Below are 12,199 nucleotides of genomic sequence, written 5' to 3' on the forward strand. Positions count from 1 at the left end.
ATCTCACTATTCAAACGCAATCTTAACCGATTTTTCTATTTTTTTACACTATTTCTGTCTACTCGTATCTCAAACTCAGAGTTGGGCTTGTTGGAGATCAGGTTTGAGCCTAAAAAACTGGAGGACAGACATTGTTTCAAACAACTACGTGGGCCCCAAATAATGAATCAGGGAATAGATGCGTCCCTAAATCCCAGCCCAAGTATCGCAATGCTGCTGCTTGTAATATCTCGAACCGGGCAATAATGGCGGCGGGAGCAGCAGCAACGTTATCCCCATTGATTGACCTCACGACCCTCCACTCCTCGTTCTCACCTTCTGCAAATTTCTCATTCCCTCACCAAACTCTTTATCTACACCACCGCACCCCTCGCATAAAGCCCATAATCAGCATTTGTCACAGCAAGGTCTCTCTCTCTCTCTCTCTCTGTCTCTCTCACACACACACACACACACACACCCACGCACCCACGCACGCACGCACTGAGGCACGGACGCAAAGTTAGAACTTGGAGACAGTATTTGACCATAGGATGGATGATGTATGTTCTCAGTTGAACAGTTCAATCGGCCCAGAAGCAGATGAGATTGATGAAGCTTTCTTCGAAATCGATGATGTGGCCGAGGAGGAGAGCGACGAGGAAGATACAGAGAGCAGCCTTGATTTGTTAGTCAGGTTCTTGCAAAGCATGTTGAAAAAGGTCTCCAAGCGTGCCAAGAAGGCCTCCCGCTCCGTTTTGCCAGCCATAATACCTCCCCAGCTGGTAATTATTTCTCCTTCCTTAACGATTGCATGAAAGAAATCAATTATGCTGGCTTGGAACTGCTTTTTTTTTTTTTTTTGAAGAATCCACTGGAATTGAGTTTGGGACCTTTGGGTGTTGGGTCTGTTTGACGTAGGTGACATTTTAAAGGAACAAACTGATCAGTAGTGAATAATCTTTGAAAACTTTCTCTCATTTTCGTGATGTCTGCTGGTAGTCTTTGATGCATTGATCGGAAGGTAGATTTTGTGCATAAATTGATACATGAAGAAGAGGACTATTGAGTGTTGGGTGAGCAACCGAGCATATAAAGGGAATGTTAAATACATTATGACATTGATAGGTCCCAGGTCAATCACTTGAGAATAATATATTGGATAAAACTCCACTTCGGGTGGGTTCTGGAAACCACACACACGCGATAGCACGATCTCTCGAGAGGGTTGAGACAGTTGTATGCATGTGTGGATCACGTTCTTTGCTGCTTATTCCTCCATCTGTGAAATTAGAACTCAGCTTCTGCTCCCATTGCGGCGTATCAGACATGCATTAAGCAAGTACATGAGGTGTGTCTCTGGGTTGTCCAGTGATGCTACTCTGCACCATGGATATGGGTCAGGTTCACTATATCAACACCTAATATATTCATAAACACACTGTGTGATCAAGATTTCAGAGGGCCCTGTCAAGAATGCTAATCCCAAATGCAAGCTAGAGAATGAGATGGTGGAATAAGATCCTTTGGGTATGAATGTAACTCAACAATAGACAGAAAATGAATGCCGATCCCAAATGTTCGGTAGTTGGTGCTAAATTTAGTAAGAGAATGATTGTTTTTTGCTTTAAAACTGTTGTTTCATCTCTTTTGGAAATGGATTCCAAAAAGGCAACCCCAAAGTAAGTAAAAGAGGTAAAAACCCCTTCATATGAAGAAGGGTTTCCAAAGAATAGCATTAAACAGATACGCCAGGAGCCCAGGATAACATGCTATACATAAGCACAGAGCCTATTGTTATGTAAGTGCAGTCATTATGAATTAGAGGTGCTTTATCATCAACATCGTCATCATCTCCACTATCTCTGCATGTTATTGTGAGTAAATTATTATGACTCTTGTCACACACAATTTTTGGAGTAAATTGCGAGTTCTTTTTGGCTGTGTGTGTTTCAAATATGCTAATTTCTTTTCTAACCTTGTACCGGGAATACAGGTATCTTTTGCAGTTGATGGCATTCTGCTCTTGGGTTCACTATCTATTGTGAAAGCACTTCTTGAGGTATGGTTTTGTTGTCACTGAATTTGATAAGTTAGATCCCATTAACTGTTTGATGTTCAATTAAGCAAACCACATGCATATGATTTGAAAGCCACGTTTATATGTCATGGTAATTGGATATGCTGAAACATTTTTTTATCATGCAAACGAGCTCTCTCTCTCTCTATTTTACTTTGTAACGTATTATCCAAATTCAAAGCATTATGAAATGGCCGATATTTCCCACTTATTTAAAGTATAAAGCAAATGATAGAGTACGAGCAAATATCACACCATCTTGCACCGTTTGATTTGATTATTTTCCAACTGTAGACTTAGCCGCAGGCCCACATCACAAATACTCTTGTCAGACTGTCTTGGCATTCTGAATCAGCTGATAACCAGACACATTGTAATAGATGAGACAAGCTAACAACTGACATGATGATTATTGATTCAGGTGGTCTGCAACCTTGGAAGCACTGTGTTTGCAGTGATCTTGCTCCTGCGTGTTATATGGGCAATTGTTTTTTATTTCCAATCAAGTGAGAGCAGCTTTAACCAGGGTGGAAGTTCCTTTGGAGCAACACAGCCTGTTACATAATTTTGACCATTTGTTGGAGAGCTCTCTTTCCTGAATTTCCTCCAGAATATCACTCTTTCTCCTCCTTTGGTCTTCTATATAGCTACATGACTACCAGATTACTTTTCTTTTTTGTGGCTTTAAGTTGTGTAGATATAAATAGGCAGTATAAATATGCTTAGGAAGTGATTCAAACTGCATACTATTTGATTTATTAACTGAACAGTCTAAATGGTTCATCTACCCTGTTGGAGATAGATGTACGCATGTGATGATTTCTCCACTTCGAAATATATGACATAAAATTTTGTACTTGGATTGTATCTCTGACCTTTACATGCTTTCACTTCACCCCTTTTAACTGATTTTGGACATTTTATTAGTTCTGTTGGTAACAATGAAATGACCAAGGATGCTCTTGGCAATGGAAGAACCTAGTGTTGGTGTCACACTCTGCTCAAACCCTTTGTTCAACGATTGACCGGGGAAGAAGTGACCAGGGAAGAAGAGAAGGGGAGACAGAAAGGGTAAGTCTCTGTCATTATTTGTGGCACTACACAACTTCGAAACCGATTATTTATAAACTAAATCGAAAACTAAATTCATTTTATCGTTTGAGCTCAATATATCTATTTGTAATCCATTCAACTTAGTTTTTAGAATCCATTATCACTGTTCAAGTCTTCCTCATATTAGTCTCTTTTCTTTTCTTCGTAGTGCTCCTTGTTGTAGGGTAGTCTTGCCTTGCTAGATTAAGCCCTTCGTAGACTTACCCCTTGTATGGTCTATGTCCAATCCCTACAGCATCAGGTTGAGGCATAAATTCTCTAACTGCCTTAGATTGTTATGCTATTCTGCTGTTTGTTAAAAATAAATGAATTCTCTTACCCCAACCTAAAAGGGGTGTAACTGATAATTAATTAAACATTTACATTGGCCTCAATTAAGATGTGAAGTTATGATTGGGGGCACAATCCTCCGAACCTATGGTTGCTGTTGGCAGGGGTGTAAACAAGCCAAGTTCAAGTAGTAGTGGGTGGTCAAGCTTGATTGGTTTTGCCTTTTTTTATTAGAACACGAGTCGAGCCCGGACTTTTCATCATATTGAATTGGATGATGCTACATCAACCGAGAGTGGCCACCGAATGTGTATATATATATTTTTTTTTTGGTTTTTTTTTCAAACATTTTTTAAACACTATTAAATATCTATATATATATATATATATTTTTTTTTTTCTTGATAGGTAAAACCCTCTTAAACATTTAAAAAAAACATAAATTCATTAAAAAATACTTCCTTAACCATTAAGTAAAAAAAAAAAAACAAATCGGTGGCCACTCTCGGTGACCACTATCAGTGGGAGTATCATTATTCTATTGGATTTTGGATTTTATATTTACAAATAAATTATATATATTGTATCTTATAATTTTATCTACAAAACTTGGTAAACCAATTTTGACTTTTTGCTAATATCTTTATAAAACTTGTATAAACATATCAATGATTATATTTATAAGAATTTAAGTAACATGTTTAGTATTAGGAACATAATTTCTCTCAATCTCTTTAAATATTAAAAACATTTTCATTATATATATAGTAATAATACTACAAGAAATAACAAATAAAAATGTATTCAAGTTTATAGGCAAGCAGAGTTTGTACAAGTTGTATCGCTTAATACTTATCATAAGAGAGCGGCTAGCAACCAGACGGGTGTGCAACTTTATTTTACACCCACTAATAATAATAAAACACATAGGAATTCTACAAAATGAAAATTGAAGCTGCATGCAGTGAATCTGTATCCCCTCACAAAAATCCAATCTCCCCTCCCTTTTTGTCCCCCTCCCAATCTATTTCCTCCTACATTGCTCTCAAGAGCTCTCTCTCTCTCTCTCTCTCTTCCCTCAAGAGCTCTATCTCCTCAAATTCATATAGAGAGAAGCCAACCTCTCTTTCTCTCTCTCTCAAAAGTCTAGCTTGTTCGGTCTCTCTCTCTCTCTCCTTTCTACTTACCATGAGTTGCCCATATTACCCAGAAACAGTCATGAGTTGCTACTGGTGACGATCTCAAACCCAATCTTGGAACTTTGAAGGTAGAAGAAAATTTTCTATTTTTTTTAGAAAAACACTACTGAAGAAAAAGCTCCATCAGTAAAACCTAGATTGTTTTATTGAAGAGTTAAATATCTCATATTTCTTTTTTTTTACATTAACATTCATCTATTATTCATCTATTGAGGAGAGAGAGACTGACATAGAATCGGGTTTAGGAGAGAGAGAGCTTTTGCGGAGAAAGAGTTTGCTGAGAGTGAGGAGAGAGACTTCTGCTGCGTTTTGCAGAGAAAGAGTTTGTTGAGAGTAACATTGGTGTAATTAGGTGTACCGTATAGCTCTTGAGATTACTGATGGTCTCTCTCTGATTGGAGGGTGTAAATCTTAATTTTACACCCGTCCTGTTTCAAGACCTTCTCTTATCATAAGAGAGCAGCTAGTAGCTAGCAGCTGGACGGGTGTGCAACTTTATTTTACACCCACTAATAATAATAAAACACGTAGGAATTCTACAAAATGAAAAATGAAGCTGCATGCAGTGAATCTGTATCCCCCCACAAAAATTCGATCTCCCCTCCCCTCTCAAGAGCTCTCTCTTCTCAAATTCATATAGGGCGAAGCCAACGTCTCTCTCAAAAGTCCAGCCTGTTCGGTCTCTCTCTCTCTCTCCCCTTTCTATCCACCATGAGTTGCCCAGAAACATCATAGCCTGTGATAATAAGTAAATATTACCTAGAAACAGCCATGAGTTGCTACTAGTGATGATCTCAAACCCAATCTTGGAGCTTTGAAGGTGGAAGAAAAAGTTCTATTTTTACATTAATAAAACCCAGATTGTTTTATTGAAGAGTTAAATATCTTATAGTTCTTTCTTTTTACATTAACATTCATCTATTATTCATCTATTGAGGAGAGACAGACTAACATAGAATCAAGTTTAGGAGAGAGAGAGCTTTTGCGGAGAAAGAGTTTGATGAGAGTGAGGAGAGAGACGTTTGCTGCGTTTTGCGGAGAAAGATTTTGCTAAGAGTAACATTAGTGTTATTGGATCTACTGTATAGCTCTTGAGATTACTGACGTGTATCTCTCTGATTAGAGGGTGCAAATCTTAATTTTACACCCGTCCTATTTCAAGACTTTCTCTTATCATAATTGTGTATTCATGAATGACTCATTTAACTAGACGAATCGAGCTGAATTTGAGTTTGATCGAACCAGTTTCGAGTGGCTTGTCAAGTAGCCTATTTACTTAGATTACTGCATTAAGGAACTTCTAAATTTAGCTGTTTGGAAGATCAGCATGCATCACTAAATTAAATCTAGAAAAAAAAAACCAAATTCCTTAAAAAAAGAAAGACAATATTTCATAAGTAATTCGCAAAACCAAAAAAAATTGACATCCATTCAAAGCAGATATATGTATGGTGCATGACTCATCTATGCACAGCTTTATTCTTTTGCGCAAAATCAGTTGTAAATCAGAGTTTAAAAGAGAAAATATGCAAGTTAGAGATAAGAAAGGCACTACTACCTATGCTTGCTTTCAAATATACATACATTATACAGAAAACCAGCTTCATGAATATCTATCCGTATAGCCTGGAGTTGCATTTTGAGAAGGAAACACTTCAATACTGGGGTTCCTTCTTGAGTTCACCACTTCAAGCTTCATTGACAAGAACTGCAAAATCCATTAAACTTTATAATGCTCAACTTCTGATTTAGTAACTGAAAAAAGATTACTTATTCTAAACAAACAGCAGAATAGCACAAAAATCTAAATCAATTAAGAGAATTTATACCTCAACCTGATGCTGTAGGGACTGGACATAGTTGATTATCTCATCAAGGACCAGTGCCTTGCCAATAACCTGAATTTAAAAGCCTAGTTGGAACTGAAAGTAAAATATACCAATACAACTGATGTAGAAGAACATAAATCCCTCAAGTTTGACTAACTTGAGAGCCTCAAGTGGGAGACAGATAGGTACAAGAAATTGGATCTACAACATTTATTGAAATATTTAATGCTAAAAAAAAATCACACGAGCAACAATAAATATTGTCAGACCCATTGTATATATCTATCTGTCTCTTCAGAAAGGTTCTCATTTTCAGACTAAAGCTTGGGAGAATTTTTTTTATCTGATGTGGAATGTAGAGGAGCAAGATTCAACTGTGTCACTGATTAGGTTATTTATTGTTGAACATACAAAGAAATAAACTAAATGGAGTTTAAACTTTACAAAAACTTTTTCTTTGGTAACTGGACAACCAGAAGGTGATTAAAGTTCAAGAATTGGCATCATCATACCTTGTTACAACCAGGGACCAGATCCTGTAGAATTGTCATCCTCTCGCCTATCTTTTCCCTTCTAGCCTGTCCACCAAATGGTTCCAATTATAAAATATCATTCAATGCAAAGCCACTGCCATCTCAATTTGCACCACTAACTCTACCATGATTGCAGCACAATCATACATAATTTAAAGAACAGCTAGTATAAGTTTTTGGATCTAAAGTTCAGTAGTCCTTTTATATCAATAGAAAAATAGAAAAATTCTTCACATCAGCTACTATTTACCATCCACACCCCACGTCCTATGAAAAATACTCTCATATCCTATGAAAAACACTCCCATACTCTGTGAAAAAGCTATAGGTGCGGAGTGTGAGAGTCAACAGTAGCTGATGCATAATAAATCCAAGAAAAAAACTATGTTCGGATTTATTTATTGGTAAATCAAACACTACTGATATAGAAGCTTGTGATCAACTTCAATAAATAAATAAAAAAGTAAATATCATATCAAAATTTCCAGCATTAAAATTACTTCAAAGAGTCAAATAACAAGATATCGAGAGGATTGTAAGTGGGAAGTTACTCTTTCTGCTAGACTGTGGCTATCGGTAGCTTGGCCCCTTCTCGCTCGTACGTGGATATAATCTTGCTTGGGCGGCTCTGACTGTGGTCGAGTATTCTGTTCCACACGCTTGCCTGAACTGGGTTCTGCTTCAGCTTTTGAATCGGGATTCTCGTCCCCACTTCCTGATCTTCTTTTGAGCCGCTTTCCGCCGCAATCATTCTGCACAATCTAGCAAATAGAATCAAGCATGGCAATCATCCCAACTCATCTCGCAGATTATAAAATAAGTGCTGCTAGGTACCGTCCAGAGTGAGGGAGCGCAAAATTGTTCTTTTTAATTTTTAAAATTTTTCTTATTCATAGTTTTTAGTATTTTTTAATACTTTTAAAAAATATCAAAATATTAATAGTCATTTAATTAAATTAACAAGTAAAAGAAAAAAATGTAAAAAATAAAATAAAATAAATAAATACTTGAGCGATAGAGAGCCGGCATTATAGCATCCACTAATACTCAGTTTCAATCTCCAATTCCTATGGTATTGCATTAAATCGAGAGAAACCATGACAAGAATTATAACTTAATTCACTAAAAAAAAACATATAACGAAGAATATAACAATAACAAGGATGAATATTGAATAAGGTGGATGAATATTGAATAAGGTGAATGAATTTTGAGCAAATACCGCGACATTGTCATTGCTGGTGGAGACGCCCTTGGCGGAATCGTTCTCAAAATCACGCCGCTTCCTCGCACCGCCATGATTCGGTACCCGGTCCAAACTCATTGGATCATTGGCTGAAGCGTCCCGATTCTCACCCAAAACATCCCCGAACTGCATCCTCCTCAGCCCCAACCCACCCCCGAATTCCCCCGCGCCAGTCGCTGGGAACTGCCAGATCTCCATAAGGTTTTGAGATGCAGCATTGGCGTTCGAAAAAGATCCCTCGTCAATCAGCGCCGACGGATCCATTTATTCACTCACGACAAACAAGCTGACACGATTTCTGATACCGGATTCAAAATCTTTTGAAGCTGAGTAAACTCGTGAAGAACTCTGAGCAAGCAGAGAGAGAGAGAGAGAGAGAGAGAGAGAGGTATTTTTTGACGGGTTAGCAAAGGCAGCTGAAAGAAAGGAAGAGGGCGCGTATGAGCTGGAAAATGGAAAGCGAGAGGCAGAGAGAGAGAGAGAGAAATTGAAACTCTGTACGTGTGTCCGTGCGTGTGTACTCCGATTTACTTGGAGAGTGCGCGCTCTCTCTCTCTCTCTGTCCACCACCACTCCAAAACAAAGGAACGAAGACAGAGACGTCGGGACTTGGGAGTAGGAAGCATTACTCACTTCAACTTCCACTGTGTCTGTGAGGGATCACCATTTCTCGGAGGGTCCATTCCAGTCCAGGCCCTAGCTCTCCTCACCTCTCCACCGTCCGATATCTATATATCAACCACGCGTCAATCCAAACTTGTTTGTCATCCACTGTATCTCCTGGTTAAATAGAAAGGGCTGGGAAGATTCTTTGTACAGAACTCATATGTACAAACGGAGCCACAGGGTGGGCTTCCTTCCTTGACGATGGAAACCCATCTAGAGGTGCAGGGCGTGCTCGATTAACAGGTGACTACTGGCTTGTTTGATGAGCAAGACAAATCTAATATTACTAAAATATAAAAATAAAATTTAATTTTTTCATTTAATTATCACTTAATCATTATTTAAAAATAAAAATTAATATAATTTTTACAAATTTTAAAATATATAAAAATTTAAATATAATTTTTTAACTTTTTAATATTTTTATTTAAATTTTCTCTATTTTTTAAAATTAAATAAAATATCTCGACTCAAATTATTGCACCACTATTTATATAATTATATCCAAACATGCTTTTAGTTAAAGCTTAACACAAATATATAACAAAAATAATACTACAAATTGATGCCATTTGTTGAAGTAAATCAAGCCTCATTGGTTATACAGATAAGATGTGATAAAAATTAAAATTTGAATAAAATATTGTTATAATATAATTTTTATTTTAAAATTTGAAAAATTAAATTATTTATTATATTTTATATGAAAGTTTAAAAAAATTATAATGATTAAATAAGATATATGTCATATTCTACCGAACCAAACCAGGCCTCAAATTGTACAGTTCTTCTCAGAGCATTCTCATTGGCTTGACCAAATGCATCTTCAAAATTTAACCAATATCATACTTTTTTACATTTGCCTATTCTATTTAAATTCAATTTTCACATTGGATTAGTCATTCACTCTCCATATTTGATGAATCAATTGTAGTTCTCTATATTTAGCCAATCACCGTAGTAAAAATTTAAATTATTTTGGAGATGCCCAATCTAATGTGGAGTGTTTTTAGTACAAATTATCTAAATTTTAACCATCTTTCAATTTTAGCCAAGCCAATAAAGATACTCTCAATTGTAAAAAGATTTAACATATTGCATCTAACCAAATCATTTTATAAACTTGAAAGATTCCGAATGCAAGCCCATGGTTCTTGTGACATTGGAAAATGTCAAAATGTGACATCGATTATGCTTTTTGTGATACATTACATACGATTTAGACAGAGAAAGATAGAATATCATTATAATTTTTTTTAGTGCAATCTCGATTTAATAATGCTTAGTGAGTGAGTGTAAAGTGAAATAGAGAGTCCGTTGGCTGTATTCCATTTGGAGAGGTTTATAATGATAGTGAGATAATATGAATTCGAATGAGCATTTTGGGTTTTGGGGAGGTTGATTCTGTTGGGATAGTGAGATAATACGAGGTAGTTTTAGATAAAAGTTAAAAGTTGAATAAAATATTATTAGAATATTATTTTTTAATATTATCATTATTTTAAAATTTAAAAAAGTTAAATTATTTATTATATTTTGTATAAAAATTTAAAAAAATTATAATAATGAGATGAAATGAAATAGGTTGAAGATATTTCTCAATTCAAACGACTCCTTAATGGTAAGAGGAAAATGGGTTTGGAATTGTATGCAATGTTTGGAAGTTACGTCAACAGTAATAAACAAGAGGTTTGAATGTAGTAGAACTCTATAAAATTTACTTTTATAAAATCTTTTTATAAACTTAGCCATTTTATTTTCTTTGACGAGGAACAACGAGAAGAACAATATTCCCTAATTGTGCTAAGAAAATAGGAGAAATTGCCCTTTCACTTTGAAATGTTACCAAAAAGGAAGGTGCGCAGCCATAGCCATAGAATCTCTCTCTCAAGGTAAAAGCCAAACAAACCTATACGCCATCTATATTATTTTCCAAACTTTGAAAGTGATGCTTATTCTGAAAAATTGAGATGTAAACGATTTTTTTGGAATTTTGATTGTAACTCCAACTTCTCTATTGTATAAAGTATTTCTCCGCTATAAATAAGGATTATCAATAAAATTAGAATATCGTCCTCTTCTTAAAAAAGAATACGCCTAATTTGATTTGATAAATGAGATGAGATGATCTCACATATAATCATTATAACTTTTTCATAATCTCATATAAAATATAATAAACAACTCATTTTTTTAAATATCAAAACAAAAATTATATTAAAAAATTATATTTTAATAATATTTTATTTAACTTTCAACTTTTATCTCATCGTATCTCATTTGTGTAATCAAAAGAGACAATCTGAAATGTATCACATTTCACCGTGCTTGATTATATTGTGAGTTGATTATTCTTTTGCCATTTCAAAAAGGAGAAATGATATTTGCAATCGTGAGTATGCAAGCGCCGTGTAATTGTTTTGAAAAAAGTGAATAAATATGAGATCCATATAAAAAGAAATTAATTTTTTAATAATAGACACCACTCTTTTTCAAAACGACTGTAAAATATTTATGCATTTGATTACTCTTCAGAAAGCACGTTACAACTATACTGGCTGCCGGGTGATGCTACTTTTTAGAGACGTGTCAATTTGCCACATTGGCCTTTCTCAGTTTGCTGCTCGTGGTAAATGCGATACAAGTTAATTAACATGTGGTTTCATTTGCTGTAATACAACATGTGCAGAATACAACTTAACTCATGAATGGATTGTACAATGATTCACAATCATAGATGTCGGGTCCAACTGTTAACTGAGTGTTTATTTTTATATGCATAGCGGCATACAGCTCTTGATCAGTCCAATATGCTGAGGTGTTTGGGTCCCCCTTCAAAGGATGATGAGCTAGCAATTTTATTAGGTTTAGATTTCAATCAAGGGATTTTAGGAAGATAAATGCATGATCTATTAAAATAATTATAAAAAACTATTTTATAAAACGAATATTTTGATGTGATATATATCATATTGTTAATATTAATGCCAAATTTTGCATAGATAGAAAAGAAAGAAGGAGCCATAATCGGCCTCGGTGGCGCGTCAATACGATATTTTTGTGTTCATCCATGACAATAAATAATAAATGAAATATAAATGAGAGAGAACACGTAAGTTTCAGTGATTCTGTATAAAACTTATGTCACGAGATGTTTGGAGAGTAAATACATTATAATGTATGATTTGTACAGTCTCTCATGACTTCTCGTATCTCAGAATACAATAGAAGTCAATGACAATCTTGTCTAGAGAAAATAAAGCCTCTAGAATCTCTTAAATTAA

The 12,199-nt window shown here is 35.3% G+C and overlaps 2 protein-coding genes across 4 annotated transcripts; one reads left to right on the forward strand and one right to left on the reverse strand.

Annotated features, from left to right (window-relative positions):
• Positions 1–204: 204 nt before the first annotated feature.
• Positions 205–2,926, forward strand: LOC108989845 (protein SHORT HYPOCOTYL IN WHITE LIGHT 1). Its single transcript, XM_018963605.2, has 4 exons — positions 205–407; positions 555–764; positions 1,976–2,041; positions 2,481–2,926. The coding sequence occupies exons 1-4, from the start codon at positions 246–248 to the stop codon at positions 2,622–2,624; spliced, it is 582 nt and encodes a 193-aa protein (XP_018819150.1). The 5' UTR covers positions 205–245; the 3' UTR covers positions 2,625–2,926.
• A 3,160-nt stretch (positions 2,927–6,086) lies between these two features.
• On the reverse strand, positions 6,087–9,107 carry LOC108989775 (transcription factor bHLH79-like). 3 transcript variants are annotated; one of them, XM_035686305.1, is made up of 6 exons: positions 8,751–9,107; positions 8,226–8,597; positions 7,555–7,764; positions 6,983–7,048; positions 6,471–6,539; positions 6,087–6,349 (listed from the first exon to the last, which is right to left on the reverse strand). In XM_035686305.1, exons 2-6 carry the CDS (start codon positions 8,511–8,513, stop codon positions 6,245–6,247), a joined length of 738 nt encoding a protein of 245 aa, XP_035542198.1. In that variant the 5' UTR covers positions 8,514–8,597; positions 8,751–9,107; the 3' UTR covers positions 6,087–6,244. The 3 variants fall into 3 exon arrangements, with proteins under 3 accessions (XP_035542198.1, XP_018819055.1, XP_018819056.1); XM_018963510.2 differs by having other exon boundaries at positions 8,226–9,107; XM_018963511.2 differs by having other exon boundaries at positions 7,555–7,755; positions 8,226–9,104.
• Positions 9,108–12,199: the final 3,092 nt, after the last annotated feature.

The sequence above is a fragment of the Juglans regia genome, chromosome 16 (assembly GCF_001411555.2).
Source record: "Juglans regia cultivar Chandler chromosome 16, Walnut 2.0, whole genome shotgun sequence".
Taxonomy (NCBI): domain Eukaryota; kingdom Viridiplantae; phylum Streptophyta; class Magnoliopsida; order Fagales; family Juglandaceae; genus Juglans; species Juglans regia.